Genomic DNA, 27,595 nt, shown 5'->3' with positions numbered 1-27,595 from the left:
TGTTTTTTGACTCAGTTTGCTTTTCATGTCATTACATCTCAAAAATATTTTAGAGTACACTGACATATTGTCTTATATTCCTACAGGGAGTTATATTGTGTCTGTGTTAATTAGTTATGTTACCTGTGTCATGCAGATACAAGTGTACTACTAGACTACAGGGACTTATGAGACACCTAGAGCACAGATGAAATCTTTTTACATGTAACATTAATTCAAAGAACATTGTCACAAAAAGGGTTCTCTAGCTAATTCAACTTTTTAGCCAAACCAGTTCAATCTACAAGACAGATTGGCACAAATTTGGGTACAGATATTCATGGCCCCAAGAGGATTAATCCTAATGACTCTGGTGATCCCCTGTCTTCTCCTCTAGTGCCAGCATGAGGATGGCATTTGTGGTTCAGGGTGTTGGATGGATCTGGTGCAGATATTCATGGTCTTTGTAAGCTTCAGCTAGTACCATAACTGGGTCAAACGTTTAATTTTGTCTAATACTGTGGTTTAATCTATGTAACAGCTTGGTTTTCTTTCCAGCACGCAGCCTCACAGCCCTGCTCACATGACCATTGACTTTTCTAGTCTTGTTTATAATCATCCAACCGAAAGAGCTTATCAGAAACGAAGGACATTTTACTGAAAAGAGTGCCTTCAAATCATGGTGTAATGAGTGCACAAATGTATTTAGTTTTCAGCCTCATCTAAATCAGATAACAAACATGCTTCTTTTCAGGAAGACCATTAAACCAACCTGTTTCTAAATGACAAGGTTTAGCTTTGATTTTCAATTTGATAATCTACTCGTGATCCTGTTATATTTTATGTTTTTTAATCACGCATTGTTAATACTAAAAGTTTTATTTTGATACTCATATACTGTATCTTATAAGTTTCTAATGCCACCTTACACATCAACACATTTTTATCTATCCTATAATGGGAACATTCCTATTATATTCCTGTGAGGAGTTAGCCATGTAAAACCATTAGGACAGTCTGTGAAGAGCACATGTCACGTCCATGCAGTGAATCGGGTTTATTAGGTTGCTATATTGTAGGTTAATGCTGGCAGGTACCAGAAGACGTTGCTGCCCAGGAGTTCATTAGCGAGCTGCTGACCTTATTTCCCATGTGGCTGACATTTAATATCAACTGTCTATTTCTGTATGGAGCCAAGTTTAAAGGTGGAGGCTTCAATAAAATATATTGGTTTTCGCCATTGTGCATTTCAGCATATTCATCTGTAAACAGAGAATGTAAACATGAAACGTACCTGTTCACCTTGTGTATCTTCAACAGAGACAATGATATTTGAACAGAAATAAAATGGTGTTTCTTAGCATTTTATGCACATTGAATGAATGTGAATGAAAATACAAATATTCAATAGTATAGTATTACATCAGTCTATTTGCAGGCTGCTGCTTTCTGGCCAGCAAGTGGTTCTATTTTGGGAAAGGCAAACAAATGCAAGAGCTCTTCACTCCCATGTCTCTGATCCAGTTTCCAGATACTATCTTCTAGATCGTATAATACTCACATATGATCACACATGCACACACACACACTCACACACATACACGTACACAGTTCCTCCCTGTCACTGACCAACATCAATCACAGTCTTGCAAACTGAGGATGAGGCAGTAGACGGGAGAGAGTGGCGCAGTGCAATCACAAAGCTCTCAGATGAGCTCCTAAATTAGAGCATGTGGCCAACGTGGACTCCCTGGGAGGGTTTGGTTAAATTACAGGCCATATTTTTAGTGAAGGCTAGGCTTCATCCGTGTATCTGCCAACAGCTGAGGACCATCACTCACACGCCTGTCTGCCCCCAGTTTGTTCAACACCGGAGCTGTTAACACTTGTGCGTGTCTGTGTGTATTGGGTGAGCAGGAGTAAAACAAGACCATTCCTTAGAAGAGGTTTACTGTTTTATTGCTTTATGTGTCTGTCAGTATGTGCGTACGCTTGCGTGTAATTACAAATAATAATTCACCTGTGGTGTTCTGGAGGTGGAGGCTGATAATCACTCTTTGGATCATGCGTATGTGTAACGGCCACAGACAGGCTGAGAGGCAGAAAGAGGGAGTATGTAGACGCTGTCAGCAGCAGAATGCAGGTCATGTCAGACACGTTGGTCATGCCAAAACGTCACTAGACACTTCCAACCACAGACATTCACAAACACAACCCTCATCACATGAACTGCTCAGCTGATTACCAATCTACGACAGCATGTCTGAAAGCAGGCTAATAGGTGAAGGGGATGGACCTTTGTATTATTTAGAAACCCTGAAACACATGATGAACCGCATGATGTTATACACTACACGTTGAATACTGGATTTGCTCTAACTAAGTGTAGTTTTAGAGGAAACGGTCCTGTTACGCAATCACTGCTGACCGTAAAAAGGTCAGGATGAGGAGAAACAAGCTGAATCATTTACAGCAAACAGAGACAGATGATTAACACCATACATATTTCTTTTAAGAATGTTTAATTGGGAAAGTCCCATTTACTCCAACATCTGAGGCTCTGATGGATAATAATGTTTTCATGGTTGCACTCACTCACCAAGGGAACTGTCAAAGGATCACCTCATATTTAGTTTTCTCACAAAGGTAAAGAAACATCAGCATTACATGTTTCTAATTCTGGGAAAGAGTTATTATACCAAGAGTCACTGATCGTTCAAGAGGAATTAGGAGACAGATCACAGCTGTACCCACCGAGTCACCTGCTCCGGTTTTGATCCACGTCTTTCACTCCAAAATACCTGAATATGAAAACATGTAAGTACTAGAAATGATCACCTGTAGTCTGACGTAATGTCTATGACCTTGTAAACTTTTGATTGGATTACTATGAAATCGTGACTTTTGGTACAGATATTCATGTTCCCTAATGGCTTCAGTGATCCTTAACCAAATCTAGCACCACCAGGTCAAAACTTCAGTTTGTTCAGTAATCGAAAGAGAAAAGAAGCAGAGGGTTTTACTTTTCTGAAACGACAGTGGTCACCTTTTCAAATGTCTATTTGCAGCTCTAGTCCAAAACCGCTGCTGTCAAAATTAGCGTTTAGAAAGGTCTTTAGAAAGGTCTAATCCCACTTTGGTTTCTTGGCAGTTTTCACTTCCCTCAGCTGTCTGCATCTTGTTTGTGGAGCGTTGTGTTGGCGAACACCTGCCCGACACACGTCAGACGCCGACAGTCTGCAACATTTCCTCTGGTGAGCTATCTTTAGTGAGTACAGCAGGCCGAAGAGCCACGTTCCCTCCTGCCTATTGTGTGTTTGTTTCAGGGGACAGGAACCCACGCAAGACACGAACAAAAGGACAACACCCTTCCTCCAAAACTGTATAAACAACATAAGCACAATTCACTGTTGAGGGAAACAGTGTGAAGCCTCAAGTCTTACATCCTGTGAACCGTCTTGGTTTTTTCCATGGCATGTTTGATAAAGAAATATGTGTGGGGAAAACAGAGGGTTGATACACACAGGGGGGTTTGGCAGATGGTAAAAAGATAATATTTCTTTCATCTTGACCTGACAAAGTAACCCTTTGGTGCCTTGTGGTGGACTAACTGAGGCTCAGTCCAGGAAAGTGAAAGTGAACAAAAATTAGCTTTTTGAAATAAAACGTGGTAAAAAGATACAACAGACATTTCTATAATAATAATAATAATAATAATGTACATGATGACTATATGAAAACAATATAACAATGTAAATGGAGTTGCTTGTAGTGATTAACCTATAAAGAATAACCACCCAAATCTGCAGCTCCCCTTAGCTTTACACTGTTTTAGAATGAATTTCAAGCTCATTGTTTATGTGTCTGGGCTGCAGCTTTACTGTTTACTCTCACCCCTCTCATTTTCAGTCACTGAAACAGCTCTAATATCCCACTGTACAAAAGTTGCTGAGCACCAAACAGCAGACAGAGACAGCTGGTGAACACAGTGGAATATTTAGCAGCTAAAGAAACTGATATTTCCCTCAGGAGTTGGTGGAGACCAATAATAAAGCTAAAAGAAAGGGAATATTCAGCTAATGCAGTGCTAATCATCCGCATCCTGAACAACAAGCTGCTGTAGCATCACTGTGCAAACTCTCGCAACAGTAGCTCCAGCATTTTAGCTGGCAAACTAAAGCTAACATTATCTGCATCTTCAAGAGCGTGTGTTTTGTGTTCACCAAGCACTTCAATTTACTGATGTATTCAGCTATGTTTTTGACTTATGGGATAAACACTTACTACATTTTGTCACTTTTAGAGCTTCATAAATGTCAAATCTCAAACATAAAAAACCTAAAATGTTTTTGCTTTTAGGGAAAAATTCAAATGGTCACCATTTCATTTTAAAACCATGAAGTCATTGCACTGTATGAAAAGAACATAAGAGGAATTTTCTTTCTAACTGACAGAAGGTAATTTTGAGAATTCTTTCATTTAGAACAAAAACCTTAATTTGGGGCCTCATATCCTCACAGAGGACAGAAATTTAAATCAGAAAGAAATCAGTCTCCTTCTCCCCACTCACAGGCACCATCTACTGGTTGTAGTGTGTGACCTACTTTTTCTCACAGGGTTGATGGGAAATCTGTCACATCTGGAGACCAGAGGAATTCATGTAATGGATTTGGCTCTGTTGACGTTAACAAACAGAGCCAAATCTTATTGGTTGTAAATTAACCCAAATTACTGGGCGAAAAAAAAAAAAAAAGCAAAGAAAACTGTATTATGTTTTATTACTACTGATTTATTTGTATAAAAGTGCAGAAAATCATAAATAGAAGGTATAAATAGTGAAAAGATGAATAAATATATTAACCAAAACACTACTAACTGTAGTCAGTGTGGAATAAATAAAAAAAGATTGTGGGATTTTGAAAATGTGCATCCAGTCTCCAGTATTTCAGCAGAACCTCAGAAGCAATACACAAATGACTAAAATCAGAATAATACATATGATTTCTAAGTGTCCATTATAAATCCTTTCAACAGGATCAGCAGAAAGCCATTTTCTCCCCAGCGGCATGACTATCCAGTCCTTCTCCTCCCAGCCAGTCCTCATCCAGCTCTCCCAGAATCTCCTGCAGGGACAGCTCAGGCAGGGGGGTGTGCTGGACCAGCCCCAGATTCCTAGACTCCCCTTCCAGAGCGATCCCACTCCATGAATCCTCCAGCTGCGAGTACTGACCTTCTAGTGGTGGGCTATTCTCCAGACTGGCATCCCAGTATCCAGAATCAGGGGTGTCTGGGGTGGAGGAGTGAGAGGTAGAGGAGGTCATGCACGTCTGTTGCTCTGCTGATCCGGGATACGTGAAGGCTGCTGCCTGGCTGGAGCTTGAGCTGTAGTTTCTCATCTCCAGGGGAGAGTGGCACCACAGTGGCGGGACAGGGGAGGTATGGCTGTCTGGCTGAGACCAGTAGCCCCTCAGCGGAGGGCTCAGGGGTCTGCCATGCTGGAGTCCATACATGGAGCCGTAATGTCCATGATCCTCAATGGTGGAATAAGCTGGAGGATACTGTCCATAGAAGCAGGCTTCCTCCATTTCCTTCTTCACCTGGGTTGGGTAGGCAGGTGGGGGTCCCTGAGGTGGCAGAGGGATGGGGCCAACCTGTGATCCTCTGTTGGCAACAACATGAGGTGGAGGGACAACATCCTGGACTGGACTATCAGACTGCCACAGTGCTTTCTTGGCTCCTTTGCACTTCAGGGTGCGAGCTCTTCTGTTCTGAAACCACACCTGGACAGGAAAGAGATAAAAAAAAAAGGAATTTAGATTCACCTTCTGTTCTGTTAATCATTTTCTTGGCACCAGTGGAGTTAGGGCAGAGCAAATCTGGTAGTTCTCGGCTGTCAGAGCCTGTTCTAGAGTCTATCTGTCCAGTCAAACAAGATCCTGATAAAAACAACTTGTGTCATCTTTAAAGATAAAGAAATAAAGTGATAGAGTGATTGTGGTATCTACACTTCTGTGCAGGATGCATTTGAAAACAGAGGCTTTTTATGATAAGAAACCACAGTGCAAAAGACCTTGCAACACAACCACAGTGTTTGTGTGTTTGTACATACTATACATGCTTATGTGTAAAGCACATGTGTCTGTTCAATCAAGTCTCCAATTACACAAATAAAGATAAAGAGAATTACAAATTTATCTGAACTGACAATTTCACTGACTCCAAAAAACTCAGTTTATTTCACCATCATATCTGTTCCACAGAGGAGGCCTTCTGCTATTTAATGTGACACGAGGTGACTGTGTACCTGGATGCGTGACTCTGGCAGGCCTGTGGTCTGGGACAGGCTCTCTCTGAGGCTGATGCCAGGGTACGGGTCAGTTTCGAAGGTGGCACGTAGGAGCTCCACGTGTTCCTTGGAGAAGCTTGTCCTCTTCCTGCGGCTAGCGCTGCGAGAGGAGCCTCCGCTGGGGGCTGCAGGTCTGGCATCGTCTGAGGGAAGGGAGGAGAGCAGGGTCCATATCAGACAGGGTTCATAATAAATATTCTTTCTTCATTAATTTTATGTTCTGCACAAATTCCTTATTGTAAAACTGTTTGGTCACTACAGGTTTCTCACGACAGCTGCAACAAAACCAAACACCTCAGCTATGCAGACTGTTGAATCTCTACATTGATACATTAATTAACTGCCTTGCCTTTTCAGAATAGATCTTTATTGTCATTGTCACAGGTACAACGAAATTTAAAGTGCTCTCCAGTCAGTGCATAAAAATATTAAAAAGAATAATTTTCTGTTTGCATGGTTCCATCTATTATTTCTGCTGCCAGTATTTCGATACTCTTCTAACCAAACCTGGTTCTAATATTTGCAATTTCTTGTAGAGATGTGTTTTAGCCCACCTAGATGGTGGGTTGGTGTGTTCGTCTTCTAGTACATGTTTACAACATGTGTGCACAACCTAACAGACAACTGGTGCAGTAAAGCTCATCCACCTGGTACAACATGCAGTTTAAATAAACACAGCTATATCATCCAGGGCTGGATCATACAAAACATTTACATAAACTAAGACACAGCTGTGGATTATGAATTAAAGAAGCAAAACAGGCTGTTTTTGATTATCTCAACTAGAAAACTGTCCTGACTAACTTTCATAGACTCTAAAACAGTTCTTACCATTGCTGGAGTCCTTCCACATGGCAGCAGTTAAATAAATGAAGCTCTTGTCACAGAGGGATTTCTAATGGACTTCTGATAGGACAGAGTTCAGTATGACAGTGTGTTCCTTCACTGAGAGTCTCTGAGTGTGTCTCCTGGTTGGATCAGGGTACCTTTTATATTGATCACCTGAGACCCAAGAAGGCCTGAATAGAGTGATGGGGTGTGGGGTGCTGTTTTACTTTGAGGATGGATGGTTGACAGAAGTACTCTGACCAGAGTGGCCCTTCCACCCCCCCTTATCACCTAATCCCTATCAAAGTAGTAGCAAGGTCAATGGCAAATATGACATTGTGCAGGATGATTACGGGAGAGACAAAAGACAGTCTTTCTGGAGTCGTTAGCCTCGTAGATACCACTTTACTACAGGACGACAGACATGTGATCATTTGTTTTTGTGCCACTGACCATGTGACATAGTAAATAGTAAACATACAAGACAAGGCCCAAAGACAGAAATTCTTTTCTGTAATTTTTTAAAAATCTGTTTTTGCTATTAATGCAATGATGGCAAAAATGGTTAAAATGTATGTTGGAGTTTTGTGTTATTAATGTAATTCATCACACTGCTTTTAATACATATTATTCCAGTATTTTTTATGGCAAAGACGTTATGAAGTGTGAAATGGCAAAATAAAATTCTACAGGTTCCACATGTTATTATATTTCAAGGCTTCCCCTTAATTCAAGTTTTGCTACAGGGAGTCATCTGATTAGTGATACACACAAACACAGGCAGCCTTACAAACCGCTGGACATTGATCAACCAACAATAGCCTTAGAGAAAAGAAATATTTAACTCACAGAATATAGCAAAACACAAAATAGCACTCTGAGCTGAAGCCTATCAGCGGCTCCTGTTTTCTTTTCATATGCAGAGCAGCTCCCTGCTATCACCAGAAGGAAAACAAAGGTGGGTAATTATTCAGTGATTAATTGGACAGTTGCTCCGTCCCACACACCAGCCTCATTACAGTGAATACATTCATCAAAGTGAGCTGCAAGCTTGTCAAATGGTTTAACATGTCCAGGCCTCGACCGAGCTGTATGCAAATGCTGTTACCTTTAACCTCAATATGTCATTTTTTTTGGGCTGTGCTCTTGACTGTGCCATGTGATTACTTGAAATATCATATTTTATATATGTATCCATGTTTGTGGATTTATACAAACACATATGTGTAAACATCCCCTCCTGTGCTTGTTCATACTATAGTCTTGACCTTTAATAATTGCGTTTAATAATTTCTGAGCATCAGCCATGTGTCAAATACACTGAGTCAAAAGTCAAACAATCCTGAAGGACAAAGTGAAGAAACCAATTTACAGTACATGTAGATGAACACAATGCAGCTTGAAGTCTACCAGGGTTATCTAATGCAACTAGCTCAGACCATTTCTTTTAATCTTTATCTGGACATGCAGCAGAATCAGTGTCTCCGTGTGTGGAGACGGCTCCTGAAAGTCCACCAACTCTCTCTGTGCTTTATCCAAATCCTATCAGACACCATGTGCAACAATTTGTGAACAGTGGAAGCTGCCAAGCTCAGTAATGTGAAATAATGATTTGAATTAATTCTGGATATTCATATTAAAAAAACTTGCAACATGCATTTCATTATCTAAAATTAGTCTGATAAAATAATAATATGGGAAAGACTCTTATCAATGCACTGTTTCAGCAGATTAAATATTTGCCATGCCCAAGTTTACATACAATGATCGAGTGATAAAAGCTAACACTGGTTCAGCCCATGGGCTATTCAAATAATGCTAAATCACGGTAGAGAGTTTTGCTTAGTTTTGTCTTGACTCTATAGAGAAGTGTGGAAAAACAAAACGTCGTCTGATCAGCTTATCTCTTCATGGAAATTAAATAGCATAATCCACCAAACAGGAAGTCAGTGATGCTGCCAATGTATGGCTGTCACAGAGTTACAGCATGCATGGACAAAACAATATAGACATCATGGTTTGGAAGCAGCCCTGTAGTTTTATTATAACCTTTGTTATTTTCAGCAATGTAATGGTTATGTGTTACTTACCACAGTTCAGTTTGGTTCTGTTTTGTTCTTTAACAAGGGGCATGATTAAAACATAGAAAGTAAACACATTATTTTATTTAATTAGTGTTACTATCCATCAGCTCCCAGTGAAAGATATATAGATAATCATCGGTTTTATTAAGCAAACTCAAACAGAAGGTGATGCAGATCATCCAAATCTAATCCCTTGATTTTCTGTTTGTGCAGCTCCATACCTCCTTATCTAGAATAAACCTATGTCATGAAGCATTTGGGAAGAGTCAAAACACAAGATAGTTTAAAAACATGGGTGTTTTTGGAGAACTATAGAACAGGTTCTTCATGAATCAAAGGCTATCTAACATTTAGCAGGTCCCCACAGCAGCAGAATGATATTGATGGACTGTTTCTGAAAACAAAACGGGTTTGAAACTTTTGAAACTGGCAACAGGCTTCTAAAATCACCTTTAGCACACAGTATATTACTATTATCTAATTCAGTGTCCACATTGGCTTATTTTGTCATGCAAACATTTACGTTATTTTTCCTTTGTCACACAGGAGGCCCCACATTCACAGTTACATGAGAAAAGCCCAGTAAGGAGCCACAAGAGGGCAGCATCGGAGTAAAATTATGTTATTACACAACGTTCAAAGGTTTAAGAATTAATGTAAAGTCATATTAACATCAAGAAAACTTTACAAGAGCAATACTTATCAAGTACCCGTCAAATTGTGATTCATGTTAAATTTTTACATTATACTTTTCCATTCATGTGACATGAAACAGAGACCACACCGCCCTGCTGCGCCGTCAGTTTCCCTCTCAGCGCTGATCGCACACGGTCATATTTGACAGCGGGACCAGCGCAGAGCAGCAGCAGCAGCAGCAGCAGCTATGGCTAAAAGTGATGGAAGCGACTATTTTAGAAGAACCAGCCTGTTCTGGATAGTCACCGTGACACTGGCGATGGGATATTTCACTGTAAGTTCATGAAATCAGCTGTAATCGAAGTGAGATACAGTAAAGACATTATTTCTCTTGGTAAATGCCACCGTGCCGTGTTGCCTGAAATGTCCTCCGGGTCGTGTATTATGCTCATTAAAATCCTATATTGTGAATCGCGTAATTTCTGGGGTTTAATTGGAATATATATATATATATTTCAGTGTAACACTTGATATTTTGTAATAGTCTTCTGATAAAAGATAAAGTAACCTCCAGGGTCATTGCCAAGTCAGTGTTGTTGATAGTGAATCTTATCGGGGTTCATTCAGTCTCTTGACAGGAGCTCAGGTCAAACTGGGCGAAGTCCACTGGACAACTTGGCTGTCCTCTGTAGTTGTTAGCGAACTCTAGCTAATGTTTGCCTCATACCTTCCGCCGTCTTATAAAGAAAACAGCAGTGTGCCAAACTCAATTCAGTACATGATAACGTTTATCTGTGGCAAATGTTTACATCAATGGCAAACAGATCCCTCACAAAACACACAGCGGGGGCTGTGAAGCTAACAGGCAGTCAGTACACATTAGGGTTTCGTAGTCGCTACTGTGCGAGTGCCTGGTCAATAACATAAATGCCGAATTGACCAGTAGACAAAAATATTTGTAAAATGTCTTCAGAGTTGTCCGAAAATGAGTTCTGTACTGGACAGAAAGGCAAAACGCAACAACCTGCAAACTTTTCAACGGAATTCGATGCAATCCTCCAAACAAATGGTCACAAGTCGAGGACAGGCTCGTGTAAACCTTTACCACCACTTGCCACGTGTACAGTAATGTAGACAGGCACCTTATAGCAGAATGAAAATAACAAACAAATATACGACACGGATAAGTGTTTATGAGCTATTCCATAATCAGTAATAACCGAATAAACACATAGTTCAGCCTTTAAATGTGTGTTTGCTATTCTAACTATAGCTGAACTGCAGTCTCTGGGCCCTTCCATCAATAGCCCTTTGTGTTTTCCGTGCACCATCCATACTGCATATGGACACATACCTGGCATGACACAGGTGGACAGAAGAGGACAATAGCAGCACAATGGCACATTATGTCTTTTTGGACTGGAGCTGTGAGCTGTGGTTTGTTGTATGTCTCCATGAGTGTTTGATTCTTTCTACTCCAGTATGTTAGATGTGCTTGATAAATAATTTATAATAATGCAGTCATGTAATTAGGCTAAAGTGAACCTGGCAAGTGTGGGTTAAAAAGAATCAGACACCAATGTAACTTTTCTCTTGAAAAGATGCAGAGAATAGATGGAAAAAAATATATAAATAAGCAAAATAATTCAGATTCTATTTCAAAGAAAAATATTATACACGCAAAAACTGTTATTTTCATTAAGTCAGCATGGTGAAATTATTAGATTAGATCTCATCAGGTCAACTTGCTGTAAGATGAAGCTGATTTCAATATGTGTGAAGGTTGAAACACACACTAACATAGAAGATATGGAGTCAGATTCAGAGCCTGAAAAACATTTCTGCTGAATTACTAGCCAAAAAATCCAGCATGGTGCAGAACTGATCTCCCAGAACTGTAACAAATTAAATTTAAGTGGGATATCTCAAACCAAGGTTGCCCTTTGCAGCACATACCGTTCTGCTCCAAACTGTTGCAAAGAAGCCATTCATAGAGCCATTCCACAAACACGAAACCTAATACTATACAGTTCATTATTGTCACTGCGTTACTGAAACAGTGACTAATTTCCTAAGAGCAGACAGATGATAGTTCCAAAATTAAAATCCAAATGGTCCAGAACTTTAGGGACCACAGAGTCAGCTGGATTCCATGAAATGCATGCCAGATCATTATATAGTCATTATCACCACAAAAAGTCCTTTGACTTAAATGTTATATTGAAACAGTCGCTGAAATTCTGAGCTGGATGTTTTGTGGCAAAGAGGCTCTGAAAAGTTCATGTGTCTGAGTTTTAAAAAGGGTTGAAGTGTGCTTACAAAAAAAAACTCTTTTATTTAGTTTGCTCTCATAATACACAGCATATGTCTGTGGTTTATATAAGACAATGCTGAAATATTGTGTTGTGTGTTTTCTTTTTTGCAGTGCACCGTGTTTGTGCCTGAAAAAATCCCATATGAGCACCTTGGTGCATTTGGCACTTTCTGCAGATACCTTGTGGATAATCATGCTGACATTATGTACAAAGGGTAAGTGATTAAGCTTTCATTATGCCACTGTGGCTCCAGCTAGGATCAGATATACTAAAGGTGATTACCTTCTTAGAGTAAAAAGGAAATATACTAAAATGTATTACATCCTGTGGAAAAGCAGATATTCACAATAGTCTGATGCTGAAAACACTAATTCTGTTGTTCTAATAAACTCTGCAAACATGTATTGAGCTCTCCCACAGTGTAATCAAAAACAATCACCTCCACACATTTTCCAGAGCAGCATCAATGACAGTCAAACGATGTGCAGAGTAAACTCACAGAGGCTGAAATACACAGTTTCATTAACTAAAGCCTTAATGTTTTCCACCGTTAACAGATCATTAGCACCACTTCCACTGGGTGCTGATTTGTCTTTTCAAGTCACAGTTACTGCTGAAGACAGCAATCAAAGGATGATGTTTTGTTGGTGGTGAAGTCATGTGACATACTGGACAGCCCTTAGGTGTTTAATGAGACGAGGGTCCAAGCTGAAGTGATTGTTTAGTCTTTCATGGTTTGAAACATTTTGAGTGGTTGATCTTTTTGCGGTTGTCACGGGGCACTCAGTGATGCAGCCCCCGTTCACACCTGGTATTAACATGCATCTCTGGTGATCTGATCACAAGTGGACAGCTCTAAGGACAGGTGTGAACGGACCCAACACATGCCGAGGACACATTTCAGATCCGAACCACACGTGGACGTGGTCTGGGCCACACGAGGCCACATTCTTGTAGGGCCACATTACTCAGCACAGCGAAAACAAAAAATTCTCTGTTCTCAAACTGCCCTACTGTCTGCAAGTAGCTCTCAAGACTCTCATTATTTCTTTAGGATAATGTGCAAATTATCACTGTTGTATTGAACAGAAAGTCTGTGTGTGTTACAGGTGGTGGGCAGCCTGGGCTATTCATGTCTTTGAGGCCTTAATTGCACTGAAGGTGTGCAGGTAAGAATGACAAGGACCTTACTGTCCACTAGATGGTGGTGTAATCTAATGTTTCTAAACCTGTTCTTCTCATCTTCCATAATAAAATTGTCCCCACTCAGAAATTACATAACCCTTTAAAACCCCAAAACTAATCTCAAACACACTGCTCACACCACCCGTCATAATGAACATATGTCCATAGGAATTGATTTTATAAGCTCTTAGTGTCAAATTATACAGTATTAAGGGCCACGGGTGTGAGCGAACACTAAGGATTTGCACACAATGAAACAGCAGTTACAGTAGCTAGACTTCAGCTTATTGTTCCTTCTCTGTGTCCGTACAGTAACAAAGGCATCAACAACACGGCCACTCGCTTCCTGTGGTTCGTCCAGACCTTTCTCTTTGGCTTTGCCTCCCTCGGCCTGCTCCTCAAGTACGACCCCGAGCGTCCCAAACAGCACTGACACCAGCAGCAGACGCCGACAGAACAAGGCTACATAAGCTGAACTTCAGAAAAATCAGTTGCTTCCCTGTGCCTCTTCTTCTTCTACTGTCTTTCTCTGTGATATGAAATCCTGCTGAGGAGGAAGCACGTGGAAGAAGATTCTGGACCCTTTCTCTTTTATAGTGTTTCTTTTAACACAAAAGTGCTGAAGTTAAGACATAACTGATAGAAATACTGAAAATATTCCTTACTTGGTTTATACTGTTTCCTGTGAGATTATGATGGACTGACATCTGTTTCACTCCATATTTTTCTATACACTAAGCTGAAAGAAGGCTGTCGTACCTTACAGATAATATTTTCAAGTTTTTACTGATGATAGTATTAACAGAGGTTAAATAATCGAGTTCTCTTGATGAATCTGCCGTGTGCTGGATATCGAGTGCAATACAAGGTGAATCTTTTATGCAGTTCTTTTGTTCCCTCATGATGTTTACATTCAGCCTGGATGGTGGCAGAAGGGATATTTTCTCAGCTGCTGTGATGAACATAATGTCAGACAGGTTGGCTGCAGATGGCACGCTGCCACCAGCCTCAGAAACCTTCCAGGATAAAAATAAAGAGAGAGCTGCTGGATGCACATTTTAAATTCACGTTTGCCTTCCTTATACTGAGGTGCTTTGAGTTTTTTTAAATCAGAGACTGGAAGTTCTTAATATTAACACTGCAAAAATAAAAGTGACTGACAAACTGCATGAAATGTGTTTTGCTGAATATTTTATATTTCTCTAAATATGTTCAGAATATATTTCTTTGTACTAAGACTCTAAAGCTGTACTTACAGCAGCGCTAGCTTCACACTAACGTCAGCATTGTTACTGTGGGCATGTTTGCAACACTTATGTTACACAGGTACAAGGTTTACCATCTTAGCATTGTCAGCTTGTTAACATTGGCTAATTAATACTGAACACAAAGTACAGCTGGGGCTGATGGGAATGTCCCTTGTTTTGTTTAGGTATTTGTTCATAAACTAAAGTATTGGACATTGGATTGATGTTGGTGTCTGGGTTTCATCCTCTGGGCACCATGGATGTCTGTACCAAATTTCATGGCAATCCAGCCAATGAATGTCCTTAATAGAAAAATAAAAAACTAATTAGCACAGCTTTATCTTATTCAGATAACAATTTGATGTTACTAAACTTGGTCATATAAATCACAGTCCTGGATATAGTTTGAATCACACACTCCCAGCAGAGTGTTTGTGTCATATAGGTAAACAGTGTGACGTTGTCTGAATGAGGCTGAAGCAGTGGCATGGGGTCACCATGTCCTCTGCTTATGAACTTAAGAGCATTAGCCCGTCTTAAACAGCCCAGACTCAACTAGCTGTCTCCAGCCATTAATCAGGGATGGATGGTACAGAAACAAGATGCTTTCACATCCTGTGTCACTTTTACTCACTTTAGTTTCCCTGTACTAAGGCCAGCAAGTTATTTGAACCACGTATAGGAAGAAAAGTCAAAATGTTCCAAATTTCCCCTCTGCCTTCTTTCAACCATCACAATAAATATTTTAAAAAATAATAATTACTTAATTAAAAATAATTTAAACAATAATAAATTTTAAAAAAATCAGGGTGGGTGAAAGAGTTTGTCCAGTTTTATTTATTGACATGTTTACTTGGATTGACTACCACCTCAAGACAGTATAAATACAGAAATATATACAACAGTTTAAAAATATGGATTGAAAAATAGATGTCTTGTTTCAGGGAGCTGTAGGGTGAGTACTTCAGAATGAGACCACTACAGGACTAAGGCTGCATCCTCAGTGGATGATTCATGCTCTGTGATTAGTGGTGACCTATAAGAACTATATTCATCCTCTGAATGCAGTCTAACCACTTCCTTCTAATTACAGGGAGCCCTGGTTAAAGAAAAACAGCAGCATAAGTAATAGAAGTAAAATGAATAGTATTTGCTCTATAATCTCAAGGCTTTTTGTCTTAATTTTTCCTGAACAGCCATTTTCTTAATGAGTTTTATTTAATACAGTTCATTAATGACAGTAATGTATGTTATAGGATGTGTTTGTGAGTCATCTCACACTTTATAAGTCATTTCCTCTCTTTTTTTCTATTGTAAATATAGTTTTTGATGTTTGTGATGTTGTGATCACCGGTCCAGCCAGTTTATAGAAGGGTAGCGCTCACTCAGTGTCTTGCGCAGCTGAGCGCTCTGTGTCTTATCCCTGGTTTCCACTACACACTCCACCTGTTAACACACACACAAACACATACAATTAGCCCTCTGATATCTCACACTCACACGCTCTAGAATTAGGGCACTAAGTGTGTTGCCAGTTCATTACGCAGCACCTTACCTCCACCACCACCTTTGACTCTGGTGGTGAATAAACAGTATGGAGCCAATTTGTGTGTGTAGATTGCAGAGGTAATAATGCAGAGCCAGGAGATAATGAAGTAATTCAAATTGTTTCTAATGCGATTTAACAGTTTCATTAAGTTTTTCAAACACAGAACACAGCCACTCCTCTAGTGTGAAGAGAAAACAGTTGGTTCAAGTAGATTAATGAGCGAAGTTTCTCTGCACTGTCACACTGACAGGATAATGGTAAACACTAAACTGTATTTTACAGAAGCACAAGTACTTAAACTTAAACAGCAAAACTCCTGACTGCATAGAACTGAGCAACGGTGTGTTTTGATGCTTATGAACACAGCTTTTCCTTAAATCCTTTTCCTAAAATCATTAGTTATAACCACATGATGGGTGCCTCAGTACAAAGTGGTGGGAATATTTTTTGCAACGTAAACAAGGTTCCTTCTGGATACACAATCTACAAAAACAGCATAAAAAACACTTAATTTTCCTTTATTTGTATTTTTGGCTAAGTCACGCCAACTCACTGCCAACTCCAAGCCAGGAGCTCCATGGCAATGGAGGAAAAGTAGATGAGCGGAGGAGGAAGCAGAATGAGTGGAAGAGGAAAGATTAGCCGCCTACCTTTGCCTTGAAGAGGTCTGACTTGTCCCCGTGTCTCCGATGGCAGACATCCAACAACCTAGGAGGAAGAAGACAAAGGGCAAAGTATTAAAAGTGGAACCAAAGGACATTAAACATAAAACAGATTGGACTTTAGCAGCATGAAGCACCAGGACAAAAGACATTTAAATGGATGGGTGCTGACTCTACCTGACGTCTTCCCTGGAGAGGACATCGAGCAGCTTGGCCATGTCTCCCGGCCATTCTCCCAGCTGCACAGAGAACTTACTGACCCGGTCGTCCAGCACCAGGGCTCGGTCAACACACTGCCTCACCAGCTCCAGCTCCATGTTTGCACTGCTCACCACTACAGCGACCCTGCAGCAGAAACAGAGGGAGTCTTGTTTTATCTGCAGCCAAATGGATTAGCACCACTGACATAGCTGTGTTGCCAAAATGTGAGCTTTTCAGGCCTTAGGAAAAAAGTCTCAGCCTTCAGAGTTAGAAATAGGTTTGAAATGATACAAGGGCTTTTTCCACAAGTGAATTTTCAAATGAGGTCCAGAGACGTGCCAATGTTGCCAATATTAACAAGTCTGACTCACTTTTTGCCTCTCAACTCTGGAAGTTGTCCGGCCAAGATGGCAGCCAGTCCCATGGCTCCCTCTGTGTCCACAGTGGAGCGTTCAAACTCCTGAAACCGCAGCATCGCCACCAGAGAGTCCTCCTCCCTGTGAGCCAGAGGTGACAGGAAGAGAAAAGCTTTGACAAATAAATTCCAATAACAGAGGATTTTAACAGCTCATTCGTTTTTAAAATGACATCTGATATGAGATGATTTCAGAGCAAAAATAATCAAGTCAGCTTCTGAAATGAAATGCCAAAAACATAAAGATGGATCACAGCAGTAAACCATCATCAATTCAACACATATTTATTTGTCTCAGTGGATTCCTCAAAGTAAAACCTATAAAATGAAGCTTGAAATGTCAGTGTGCTCTGATGAAGCAGTACCTGACAGAGATGACTTTATCTACGAGTTTCTTTGCCAGTTGGAAGGTGTTCACACCGAGCGAACGCTCCATAAGATCTGAGAACAGACAGAAGATCAACATATGTTCAGTTACTGTGGGAGAGTAATGGAAAAAAAAGTGAGCATCCAACAGGGAAAATGTGCAGATAGTGATGATGTATATTCATGATAGTTCTGTGGTGCATGTCTGCAGCCAGGGGAGACTGATAACTTTGCACCGATCTCACCTCCATAGAGTTTCTTATTAGGGTTGCTGTGCATGTCTTTGACTGGACTGTCTGTTTTCAGAGACTGTAACAGCAGAGGGAAACCTTCTGGTTCAACTCCCTGTTGAAAGAAGTCCATTCAGTTAGAACAGTCATTAATTAATTAGTTTTAATTGGAATATTTCATATTACTAAATGAGTGCGGCTTTAGTCATCAGTTTCACAGGTATTTAAACATAAACCAAAGTGTCTATGGAGCCGCTAGCTTGGCTAAAATATGACGCTCCAATCCATTCATTCAATAATGTCTGTCAGCCTATGCTCCCTCATCTGCACTTTACCTTTTATGATAAATGACATTTGTGGTTCAGAAGTACGTACATGTGCAACATCCTGCCCATGGTAATTCCATGAACTACATGTTCAATACCAACGTAAATGTGAAACATTTGTATGATCACTACAACAAAAACGGGATCATCTATGCTTTACTGTACACACAGATATTTATCTATGATTGAAAATAGAAGGAGAGGGCTGTTCTGTTCCTCCAGTGTAAACAGAGCTAAAGCTCTCAGGGTAACAGATATGGGCAGACAGTGGAACAAGGGAAAACACTTCAAATACATTTATCTTGTTAAGGAAATCCAAGCAGGAGGAGAAACATGCCTGGATCAGCATCAGAGAGATGTACTGTAGGTGGCAAGGAGCAATCTCATCATTGCAAGAAGACACGAGGGTGTAAGAGAAATGTGACCTCATTTTAAAACAGCACCAACAATCCCAACATTGTGAGACAGAGGCTACAAATCAGCTCACCTTATACATTATAGGTGTTGTAGTTCACAGTATAGTGACTATATTCATATAGTCATGAACTCTGCTTCTGTTAATCACTAAAATCAAACATCAACCTACTATGACAAGAATCCGTGAGTTGAGGTGCTTGAGGGCTGCAGCGGTTCCAGCCAGTAGGCCGTACTGTCCAGCAGCAGGAATGACCACTGCATCCAGTTTGGGCACTTGCTCATAGATTTCCATGCCCACAGTTCCCAGTCCTGCCAGGTACACTGCACTTTCATCTCTGGACATCAGGAAAGGGAGAAAGAAAAGACAGACAGACGAGGTGAAGAGCTGCAGAGCAGACGTTATGAGTCTTCTTATTACACCACTGTTAAAGTGGATTTATACTTTTCTTGGTTACTGTTCTTGTATGTTGCATGTGTACTATGTTTCTTTTCATGTTTACTATAAACTGTAATCACTGTTTATAGTGAAGGGACCCTGCAGCTCTGATTAGAGAATAAACCTGTTTCATAGCAGAAATTTTGACTTGTCTAAACCTTTACTGAGACACAGACATTTCAGGCAGTAGCAGTTGTCATAACAGGAAAAGCACAGGTGTAATTAAAGGGATGAGGTATTTTGCATATTAGCTCAGTTAAGTGTCTGGGTACAGACCAGGGCTGAACGATTTTAGGAAAAGATCTAACTTCGATTTTTCTGACAGACATTGATTTGATTCACGATTTTCTTCAAAACAAGCTTCAGTGCAATACTCACAATGTACAGTAACATTTACAAACATGACAGAAAACTACATCATGCCATTAAAACGTTACATGCCATTGCTCTAATGCAAGAATTAAAACTAAAGTTAAGAATTGATTTCAAAGGTATTTAAAAAAAAAACATGCATATACATTCTATGAAGTCCTTGACCAATGGCATATTTTCGCGAGACTTTTCACCGGACTTTTTCGTCAAGCTAACGCCTGTGGTGATTTTTCAAGTGTCGGTACAAATTGGTTGTGTTTCCGCTGGATGTTGCAACTTTAGCGCTACAACATTTGCACAGTACCTGTTTCTGTCGCACGTCTGCAGCCTCAAACCCGAAATACTCCCAAATAACCGACGTGCTGTTTTTTGGGGGGATTAAATCCCGTAACTCGGCTTCTGGTCCAGCTGAAGCCATTTCACTAATTAAGCAGCACGTGCTGCAGGTTACACTGATTGAGTTAGCGCGACCTGTCCACGAGCAGCAAATGCCGCTTCTGATTGGTGAGCTTGGCAGGTAGAGAGACGGCATGTATGCGTAAAATAGTTGCTTTGAAAGAGGCTGATCTGACATTTTGCAAATCACTGATTTCTAATTCTTTTCAGCCTCTGCTCCTGTATGTTGCAGGTGAAAAGTACATTATAACAGAAGTAGTGAAATTAAAAGTACCTGTATACAGATTTGTGCAGGATTTATTACTCAATCATGCAACAGGCTATAATTCACCAATCTTGTGCCAATGTCACGCACCAGCCCAGAAGAGGCAGAGCTGACTGAGGCTGCTGGTCACCATTCACTCTGACCATGAGCCTGTCAAATCAAAATAACTCACTATAACAGAACATTTCTTTTACTGTGTTGTTGAATTACTCCCACTGTTAAAGTACGCTGGAAAGTTATAAATAGATACGTTTTCTAATTTGAAAAATGACCATCAAGAGAAGAGTAGTAAAGGCCATCAAGGCCAATATCAGTGGGACTGACTCTTCCACATAGAGGTATCCGTTCTCCTTGGCCAGATGGCGGGCGTGGTTCTGGGAATCGTGACCCGTGCTGCCGTAGGAGATCACCATGGCGCCGTAGTCTCTGTAGATCCTGAGGCGAGATGAGGAGCAGCACGACGGCATGATGACAAACACCGGGATCTTCAGCTCCACTGCATGGTGAGCCACGGCCATGGAGAAGTTACAGTCGGTGGCCACGATCACACCCTTCCTCTGCTGCTCCTGGAGGGACATGAATAAATATAAAGATATTTTACAAATATGTTTGTATGGCAAGCATCAAAGTATACACTGAACTCCGTATTTATAACACAAAAGTGGCTCTTTCGTGCCCACACCACTGGGTTCACACATACTACATTTACTGCAAACAGGAACTGAATAAAGTGAATGTTGATATTGAAAAGGTTCAGATTTGTACACACATTCCTTTAACTTCTCCATTACGGTTCATTCATACGGTTCGTTACATGAGGTGTTCCAACATAACAACACCATCAATAACTAATTATCATACATAATTAATACATAAATCATCGATTAACAACAACATGATTCATTTGTGTGTTAGGACAGCCTCTATCTTGAGTCAATAGTGTCAGTGGTAGTTTTTCTCAAAATTCAGACATTTCCTATGACTCCCGGTGCTTCCTGTCACAAAGAGGGCCCTCACATGTCTTTACTGAAGAGGATAAACAAGTTGTACCGGTAAGTCATTTTTTCCACCAGTGCACCCAATCCATCACCACTAGTCCTCACCAGGAGCTCAAATGAGCTCAAAACAAAAATGTTATCTTGCGAAATTCCAAAATAAAACATTTGCTGGTCGTTCATTCACATTGCTGACAATGTTTAAAACTTGGTTCTCTGAGTCGTCTGAGAGAAATCAGACTGACCCACTCACAGACACACAGTACAGCTCACAGGCCACCGTCCATTGCCAAAGGTCAGCAGTGATCAGTTAACGTGCGTGTCTGCACGAACACACAGAGAGCAGATCACTCTCGCTGTGACCTGACAGACCTTACAGAGGGGATCATCCTCTCTCTCTCTCCTGTTGTACCTGAGTGAGGGACGTCAGCAGGTACAGCACTCCTCTCTCCTTCACAGAGCCTGTGTAGTGCAGGTGCTCCTTCTTCAGGTAGATCTCCATCCCGTACTGTTTGGACAGCCTGGAGTACTGCACGCACAAAGAAAGTGCATTTTAAGAGCAGCTCTATGTTTAATCCAATGAGTGAACCGAAGTGCACCGTAGGTCAAAAGCTATTAATTCAGTTCATCTTCTCTGTTAATTTAGTTTGTTCACCCATCTACATTTTCTGTGCAAATCAAAAGTTAATTAATGCTTCTCAGTGTGAGCTGAATGTTATCTGAGGAGACGTGAACGATCACAGCATGAGAACTGTGTTCTTACTACAACAAATCCAGTTAAAAAGAAAAAAGAACAGAACGTCTGTGAGATATTAAATAGAAAAATACAAAAGTATTCCTGCATGCATGAAAGGGTGCAAAGCATCAGCCAAGGACAAAGAGGGGTGAGATAATTTACACAGAATGAAAACATTTGGAATACATATTAATACTGACACATATGAATCATCAAAGGGAGAAAAATGAAAATAGCTGAATGTATTTTCATAAAAAAAAGAAAAGAAGTAAAATAGAAGTAAAAGAAGAAATATATTTGTCCTTATTTTCATTCAGGTGGTTTTTAATCTGCTGCTTAGATCAGAATTGTGCTGAATCTACTGGATACGCAGCCCAAAATGGTGGGTTGAACAACAGCAACACCTCTCTGTATAATGCAGCCTTCCAAGTGACCACACAGCTGACTCAGCACTTCTCTAAAACTGTTTCAACACAAACTGAGCATTATGTCTTTTCTTGAAGATAGGATTTGTTACAGGACTATTGTGGTAGACTATATTATATAAACATAGGTGTACTGAGTGTATATTTCCATATTCATGACATAATAATATTTTAATATATAACTGTTCAGTGAGTTGCTCTGACTACATATTTCTCGTGATGGTGACAGGCCTGATGTTAAAACATTTTTGGGGCATACTCTAAAATCTCCAGTTCTCATGCTCTGCTTCGTTGTTATTAAAAATAGAAATGAATGTTCATGTGTTTGTCAGTAACAAATAATACTCCTGACTTTTTACTATATTCCATTCAGCGCTCCATCAGAGGTGATGTTTGCTCTTCTATCAGAGGTCAGAGGTCACCCACCTCTTTCTTTTACACCACATCACTGCACATTGTGTGGTCATGCTATGCTAGTGTACCGTGCAGGGTGTCTTCTGTATCCCTGACTGGATCCTGAAGGCTGCTGCGCTGATGTCCTCAAAGCGGAGGTACTGGACAGGAGGTCTGGGGACGACCCTGAACTCGCTTACTCTTCTAGTTTTCGGGGGGTCCATGAGCATGATCTCAGGACCCCCTGTCACCTTGGTGTCATGGACCCTCACATCCCCATTGAGAAGTTCCTCCTCGCCAAAGTCCTTCAGCCGCTCTGGTTCGATGAGGGTGGGTCTGCGGCCCGCCGTGCCATTACTGACGGGACCGCATTTGTAAGAGGAACCAGGCTGACTGGGGCCCAGACGCAGCTCCTCTCTGTGGAATAAAATGAGAGACATAGGCTGAGTTTAGTTTTCAAAGCCAATATTGTGAATTGAAAATACTATACTACTAATAAAAAAACTTTTCTACTTAAATCTCTGTACTGAGCTGTTACAAACCCACTCTACATTCACCAGTCTCTGTATAATGTCCTTCACCAAAGGATTCAAATTACACACAAACTGTAATTCAGACGTCACTCTGAAGCAGTCCCATTGACATGTGAGGCTTTCTAAAGTGAATTTTACAGTTTCTTGAAGCTTCTTTCTGAACTCAGTGAAATTCAATTAAACTGACCTCGACCCTGACATGACGGCACATGCACGTGCCCACACACACACACACACACACACACACCCCAGTCCTTCACACAAGATGAATTGATTCACCTTTCATGTCAACCCAGCTTCCAGTCACTGTGACAGATTACATCTATAAGTCAACTTATGATTCATTGGGTCGTTCAGCCCCTCGTTTTAGGAGACACGCAAACCATTAAAGTGGCAATTTAGGGCCCAAAGGCAGGACAGCTTGATTTATAACAGGTCAGTAAATGGGCATTGTATAAAATCAAATAGTATAATTCATTTAAACAGTTTAGTTTTTTTGCCAAAATGTACTGACTCTACTTTTATTACTCAAAGGACATTGCACAAAAATGGATTAAACATCAGACTCGTTTTTGGTTGTTTCCCCAACCACACAGATAATCAGGAGGCTCCTCTACGCAGGAGAAATATAATAATAGGATTACACCCACTGGAGATTAACCCTGTCACTTAGCCACTAAAGCAGATCACAAATGGTTAACAGCTAAGTTTGAAACTTTGAGGAAGGTGTGCTGGAGCCAGGCCAGTCGGATTCGGATCTACGGTACGAGCTAAATGTTGTGGCTGCCAGACAGGTGGGGTTTGCTGCATCATGGTAGTCCAAGACAGAGCTGACTAACTTTTTTAACTAAGAAGAGTAAAATAAAGAATAATCCAGTGATGAGAGAGATATAATAACACTACAGAGAGCTCATTTAATATCAAAAGGCCACCAGGTGGAGCAGCTTTCCCAAACAACAACTCAGTGCTGCCAGTACTCTGCAGAGAACATCCCATTCTATTTATATCACCCTGATCTGCCATAAACAATACCATGACCTTTCACCTCATCCCCTGGGTCCATTACTGCCCTCTGCCCCACTTGTCAGTCCGACGTTCAGTATGTTATTCAGCCGCAGAGTGTGCTCTCAACACGACTGTGAATAGGAGAGTCCAAGGCTACACCTGTGATTAAGGTGCTTTGGTTCAAAAGCAGAGTTCAAAAACAACTTCAAAGGGGGGAAAGAGCAACACGACAGCCAGTGTGAAGCCTCAAAAAGCCTCCTCAAAAGAGGAGATGAAGAGCTGAGACAGTGAAAAAAAGGGGTCTTTTCATTTTAAATGGTACAAAAAATGAAAAGTGAGGACAAAGCAAAAAGCAAAGGAGACATTTCAGCCCATCGGGCTTTCATCATTGCACTATCTCAGCTTCTTAATGTCCTTTTAAAGACTAAATGCCCTAACTGGCTGCTGCACCGCTTCCTTTTCTGACTGGAACAGTGTTCATTTGGGAAAATAAGATGTCTCCTGGCACTGTACGACCCTGATTGTGGATGTTGCATCATTATAAATGCAGTTCTATGTCTTTCTGTCATTCAGGCTCAAGTTCAACAACTTTCTTGCATTTTTTTATGTTTTTTTAAAGCCTTTCTAGGTACCAATAGCAGCACCTCAGGGTTTTGATACTAAGACCAAAGATCCTGAAATTTGATGTAGGCTAAGACAAACACAGAGGAGCTTAGATGTGATATAATTTCTTATATATGCATATTTAACAAAGCAGTGGTAGAGTACAGACAGTTTATCTCTTTAATCCAGTGGAAAATTATGATTTCTCTGGGCCTTTCTCTAAATCTGTCATAATTACCTGGGAACAAAGAGGAGAACAAGGTAGAGGACCAAGCGAAGGAGCAAGTTTACCAGGGCATGGAAAGAAGGGAGTAGCTTTCCTCTACAAGAAGCTGGAGCCAAGGAAGAGGAGGAGGAAGAAGATGGGGAAATGGAAGAGGATGAGGCAATTTCTGCTGGGGACCTAGATGGAGCAGGAGAAGTTTGGGGTAAAACCATTTGAGGAGAAAGAGGACTGTCAGGAGGAAGTTTGTGGAACCGAGATTTGGGGACCCCGGCAGCCAAACGTGGATTTGGAGGACCAACAGTTGGCTTTGTTGATTTCCTTTTGTGATCAAGGTGAGGAGGAGGTGGCAGAGGACGAGGCGTAAGTTTTGAGGGTGTGTTTGTTAGGGTAGGCTGCAAACAAAGTGGATGTGGAGGAGGAATGCAGGGATCTGAAGACAGAGGCACTAACGCTGTGGAAGATGGACCTACCTCCGAACTTTGGGCAGAGAGTAAATCTGTCACTACGGGACTAATCTGGGTAGGGGAGAGGTCTGGGGGATCCTCGGGGTTACTTGCTGTAATTTCCCACCTCTGCCAGAAGGGGTCATTCTCCTCGCTGTCTTTAAGTGCAGGTCTAGGTGAGTACAAACGCTCAAGTCGCTCGCTCAAGTAGCTCGAGTAGAATAACTGGGCAGCAAAGTTCATCCTGGTTGAAGCACTGTCCTCCTACAGTCCAACAGGTCTCTGTCTCTGAATCCCTCTCCTGCTCCAGCCGGTGTGGTGTGTCCGAGGGATAACAGGACACTGACTGGTGTTGCTCCCACGGTATAACGTCCCCTGACCCAGCTCCCTCCCTCTTTCCCTGCCCATGGGCTATTTAAGGAGGGATTACCCAGAGACACATGCACCGTGGCTCTGGAGCATCTCTCCAGTGGCCTGGCCCCTCTCAGGGCTCTATTCCTGGGCCCAGACTGGGATTACTTCCCCTTTCTGTGACGTAGTGCTAATCAGACAGTCTAAGGAGATAGATGCGGACTTAGGGTTTATCTGAGGAGCAGTGATCTGGAGGCTCAACCACACAGAGGATACGACTATGAGTGGAGGATCAGAAATGAAGGGTTCTGGGGTGAGGGAAGCCGAAAAGAGTAAAGGAGCAGGTTTGTGCCCAGAACGTGCCCAGATCTGATTCCTGCACCACCAAAATCTGGGGAAAAAAGATGATTCCATGCTCATCTGAAAGAAAGTGAAGCAGGATGCTGCTCTAGAAGAGTAAAGCTTCCCTAGATACATTTTAACATCACAAACAAACTATACATGTAGTGTTAGAGTAGAGAGAGAGGGAGAGAGAGAGGCTGCCAGACAGACAGATAACACAGACATTAGGCAGAGTGGAGAAAAGGGAAATTGGCTGCTGCCAGCACTCAGTAAGCAGTCCAGATCCTTATTCAGCCGTGATCTCCAACGTGTCCCTCAAATCTGAGCTGAGGAGTGACAGTGATGGCAGCGTTCACCGGACAGACTTCTTCAAGGTAATGAGTGTGCCCCAACTCTGATCACTGCAGGAATCTGTATAATCACAGATAATCCCTTTAACAGACGTGGCTCAAACTGTATTTGCAGTGTGGTGAATGAAGTTTAAAATGGGGGGAGTTCACTGCCTCAGCACAGCTCAGATAGTGTCAAGTATCAGTCACAGTGCAGGGAACTAATGCTCCCAGGTTTTCTGGTAAATCTCTAAAATCTTTAGTAGTGACTGTGTTATGTCGCTCATAGTATCTGCAGGTATCATTCCACCCAGACCTGATGCTGCAGATCTATAAGCTGATCTCAGATCTGAGCATGTGTCATAAAATTAAATCAGTCTGAGCTTATTTGAGCTACATATTTTAAATTGTTTGTTTTATTGGTGTTAGTAAGGTATCAGGTATCATTCCAAAACCATTAACCTGACAAGCACATCCGTACCATGCAGCAGCTGACCAAGTGTGCTGAGGTGAGAGGGCAGGATTTGAACTTTCCCTCTCAAGCAGTGTTTGTACAATACCCCTACAGCCTGCTTTTTGCCCCCACATTTGAATTTAGTTATTTAAACTGGATTCATAGTCAACACAAGGGGGAGTCCCACCATTGGCTGTTTAATGTCACCTTTGAGTTTACAGCTGAGTAACTAAATCAAAGTAACAAGAAAAGTAATGCATTACTTTTTAGTAATTAGTAAAGTAATGTAACTATTTTGTCAATGAGTTATATGTAATGAATAATCAATTACGGTTTCCTAGTAACTATCCCAACACTGATGATCAGGCCGTGCTGTGCTTGTGCTTCTTCACAGCAACTGTGTTTACATTCCTTCATTGCTGCAAAGATTAATACGACTGGAAACATCCAGGTAACGTACAACATTATATCACCGTCTGTCATCACTGAATGAGAGACTACCACT

The 27,595-nt window shown here is 41.1% G+C and overlaps 2 protein-coding genes across 2 annotated transcripts; one reads left to right on the top strand and one right to left on the bottom strand.

The window, feature by feature from the left end:
- The first annotated feature begins 10,063 nt into the window (after positions 1–10,063).
- tmem254 (transmembrane protein 254) lies at positions 10,064–14,542 on the top strand. Its single transcript, XM_041050143.1, has 4 exons — positions 10,064–10,207; positions 12,299–12,402; positions 13,298–13,357; positions 13,686–14,542. Exons 1-4 carry the CDS (start codon positions 10,121–10,123, stop codon positions 13,804–13,806), a joined length of 372 nt encoding a protein of 123 aa, XP_040906077.1. The 5' UTR covers positions 10,064–10,120; the 3' UTR covers positions 13,807–14,542.
- A 950-nt stretch (positions 14,543–15,492) lies between these two features.
- On the bottom strand, positions 15,493–25,928 carry LOC121189805 (L-threonine ammonia-lyase). The gene is made up of 11 exons (XM_041050267.1): positions 25,184–25,928; positions 22,894–23,221; positions 21,663–21,779; positions 20,580–20,821; positions 18,956–19,121; positions 18,059–18,158; positions 17,813–17,888; positions 17,404–17,529; positions 17,009–17,176; positions 16,820–16,877; positions 15,493–16,066 (listed from the first exon to the last, which is right to left on the bottom strand). Exons 1-11 carry the CDS (start codon positions 25,855–25,857, stop codon positions 15,968–15,970), a joined length of 2,154 nt encoding a protein of 717 aa, XP_040906201.1. The 5' UTR covers positions 25,858–25,928; the 3' UTR covers positions 15,493–15,967.
- Between the last annotated feature and the right edge of the window lie 1,667 nt (positions 25,929–27,595).

This window comes from Toxotes jaculatrix, chromosome 11, assembly GCF_017976425.1.
Source record: "Toxotes jaculatrix isolate fToxJac2 chromosome 11, fToxJac2.pri, whole genome shotgun sequence".
In the NCBI taxonomy this organism is placed as follows: domain Eukaryota; kingdom Metazoa; phylum Chordata; class Actinopteri; family Toxotidae; genus Toxotes; species Toxotes jaculatrix.
The sequence above is the reverse complement of the archived record's forward strand: the minus strand, read 5'-3'. Positions and strand labels throughout refer to the sequence as shown.